The sequence below is a fragment of the Anneissia japonica genome, unplaced genomic scaffold (assembly GCF_011630105.1).
Source record: "Anneissia japonica isolate Jap-2015-1 unplaced genomic scaffold, ASM1163010v1 scaffold284447_len3229_cov134, whole genome shotgun sequence".
Lineage (NCBI taxonomy): Eukaryota > Metazoa > Echinodermata > Crinoidea > Comatulida > Comatulidae > Anneissia > Anneissia japonica.
Genome location: NW_022688793.1, coordinates 1 through 3,229, shown reverse-complemented (window position 1 = coordinate 3,229; position 3,229 = coordinate 1). Strand labels below are relative to the sequence as shown.

The following is a 3,229-nucleotide window of genomic DNA, read 5'->3' as shown; positions in this document are numbered from 1 at the left end:
CCAGAAAGTGTTTTAACATCCCACTGAAAATGAGCAGGAAAATATTTAAGAATCATCTAATTTCCTCTGCCAGCACCTCTTACCCTACTATCATGCAGCCAATTCTAACTAAGTGATCAGTTTCTGTGACAAATAAAATGCTGATACACTTCTATACTGGTGACAGCATCAATCATCTGATCAGAATCTCCTAATCAGGTTTGGTGATGGCATCATGAATGGTGATGTCACTGAAACTGATACTTTTCAGATCTATTAGGTAAAATCAGGTCAGAACCCATAGGTATACTCTGGAGGCAGGTATCTTATTCTTAATCCACCAAGCCACAGATCCACATTATTCATTAATTTCATTGTCTTTTATTAGGATCGTTGTTTTCCTCATCTTCAAAAGATGATAAACCTTGAGAAACATCAAGAAACTCAGTGCAAACCTTTCGAGTATAATGAAGAGTTACTGGCAAAGACAGCATCCATCAAAGACATATGCAAAACAAGGTATATTTATGCATAGATTTTAAATGTAGCGATATGCCGTAAAGTTTTTTTTCAAACTTATTTTCCTCTCTATTTAGACACTTTTATTTACTTATTTTTTCCCCTTCTCAGTCAATTTTTTATTATTTACAACTTATATTGCATATATTATCTTAACACTCTGCCCGCCAAACACCAAGATCTCTGTGTTTGGTAACACAACGCTTGACTGCCAAACACAGAGATCTCCATGTTTCATCCGATAGATGGGGTAATTGCCGACATGTACTAACAATTTGAACGCTATATTCAGTCTCCACTGTAAGTATTTCACTATTTGTTTGTTTACGTTGAGCGTAGCGGTATTGATGTACTCTCACAAAATCACGATTATCTCAGCTTTGTTGTGCGAAATTGCATAAATTTCCAAAAGTGAGTCATTTTCATTTTACTGTTATGAGTCAATGATTGTGATTAGAATAAAGTGTTCGGTACCATTGTAAAGCTAAGATGTTTGTAGTTCTTGTAGTATTCACTACATGTCAATCTGATCACTTACGCACTCTCAACGAGCTTCGGAAAAGTGTTAAAATTTGCTAAAATATCTGGAGGTGGCTGATACTATTTTTTCAATAACCCCTGGGAGTGGCAGTCAGAGTGTAAAGCTTACTAAAATGTGTGTGGAAAAACAATAAACAAACAATTTTATATTCTGCTACATATACAATAGTGAGTGTAGGGTGCTACATACAGCAGTTAATTTTTTTTTGGTAACCAATCAAGTATGTGGGGAGTTGATTTTGTGTAATTTTATCAACTATTCTCAATGTCTTCATTTGTTCTTTGTTTTCTTGCAGACCATTCCAACATGGAGCTGATCTTGTGCATTCATTGTCAACTATTCTCAATAATTATCCTGAGGATCATCATGCTATCCCAGCAAGCTTTGCCTTGGAGGGGCTCTGTGCTCTGTGTGAGGCTGAAGTAGTGGATATTCGGTCTACTTGGAATCTGCTGGCACCTAAGCTGCAACAGGATCAAAGGTTGGTACTCGGTGGCGTAGACTGGTTTTGGCCTGGGGGGGGTGTTGTGAGGGGTACAAAAATTGAGAATGCGCAGCTAACTATTCAAATGAAAACTACTGTACATTTTTAGTATTTTCGAGTGGAGTTGAATTATAGCTTACTATAGTTAAGATGCTTTTCTTCTAATCCCAAGGTCCTGGGTTCAGTTCCTGTAACAGGACTTTCTCTCATGACAAAATCAACTCCACTCCCTAAGCCTCAATAAGAGAATTAGCTTGTAAAGCATCGTTACATGTAAGTGGCGAGTGTAGTAACAGAAATTACAGAACTTTTATTGGTCTTGTCAAAGCAAAAGTACAGTACAAGAAATTACTTCGTTGTTGGCAAATCATATTAAAAATCACTACAGAATACAGTACAAATATTAAAAACTGTATATTCGAAAAAACAACAAAATATTAAGCAAAGATAAAAAATGTTACATTAATGTTAGTTACTTTAAACATTAAAAATATTAAGTTAATTATGAGTTGAAATAATATTGTAAATACAGTAGTTTATTGCACTCAGTTATGAGTAGAAAAGAAGCATTTAAATCAGTTACTATTACATTGTTCTGGTTTGGAAAACATTATTTTATTTGAAAATACTACCGTAGTTCCCCGGGTATAATTCCACCCGCCCCTCCCATGAATGCGAAATTAGAGTTTACTCGAACATCAAAGGGAAGAGAACACCCTAATTAGTAGGCCTAGCACCTAGCTAAAGAGGCCATATCTTGGTGTTACCTCGAGCTAGGCCAGCCTTTGCCTAAACTTTCTTGACGTCGTAGGTTGTTTTTTGCCCAGCAACACCCAATCCAACCAATTACCCATCACATGTGAAGACTGCCCACTTGTAATGCATGATGTAACAAGTTATTTTTAGCTGCGAGAGTCTGTGTGGAACATGTGAGTCTTCATGCTGTGAATTAACAATCCGATCAGCCCACTAGGCGGGTCTCTTTAGGGACAAAACGCGGTGTTTATTTTTAGCCGCAGCTGTGGAGCATGCAAGTCTTTACGCTGTGAATTAGCAATCCAATCAGCCTACTGGCCGTGTCTCTTAAGGGACGGACTGCGGTGTTGCCTATTTTTAGCCGCAGTTAATAGCGAGCTTGTTTATTTTAGCAACAGTAAACAACAAGAATTTACAAGAATGGGCTTTGTATTCAACTATACGGCAGCCAATGTCTGGTCTAATCAATTAGGAGTTTTAGGTCTGCTGAATTCCGAGCCAAATCCTTTATATTTTGTGAGCATTTGTTAAATTTGTAGACCTAGACCTAGGCCTACTTTATACTTAAATTATACCCTGGGACTTTGCCCGGGGAAATGCCTGTACGCGGAGTTGGGGCTAAAGTCGTGGGTGGGATTATACACGAGGTGGGACTATACACGAGGAACTACGGTGTATATATATATATATATATATATATAAATTTAATGGCAAATGGGATAAACCCTTAAAAACAATGAGCAGCCACATAAATGCAAATAATGATAATATAAAGTTTAAACGGAACAGTAGAGAAAATCCGATCAAGAATGACAAAACAAACTAAATATCCACTGGAAAAAATCCCAAAATCTGCAGACGGATCCGTTTCGGCCTTCTAGGCCTCATCAGTGCAGCTAGGGTAAAGATGAAGACCAAACGTTATGACCAGCTTGAGTAGGGCCTAGGCT

At 37.5% G+C, this 3,229-nt stretch overlaps 1 protein-coding gene across 1 annotated transcript; it reads left to right on the top strand.

Moving 5' to 3' along the window:
• Nucleotides 1-367: 367 nt before the first annotated feature.
• On the top strand, nucleotides 368-1,520 carry LOC117123667 (focadhesin-like; the record flags this gene model as incomplete). Its single annotated transcript, XM_033269669.1, has 2 exons — nucleotides 368-498; nucleotides 1,335-1,520. Coding segments are annotated over 2 exons (317 nt in total), but the record flags the coding sequence as incomplete, so codon positions are not given.
• Between the last annotated feature and the right edge of the window lie 1,709 nt (nucleotides 1,521-3,229).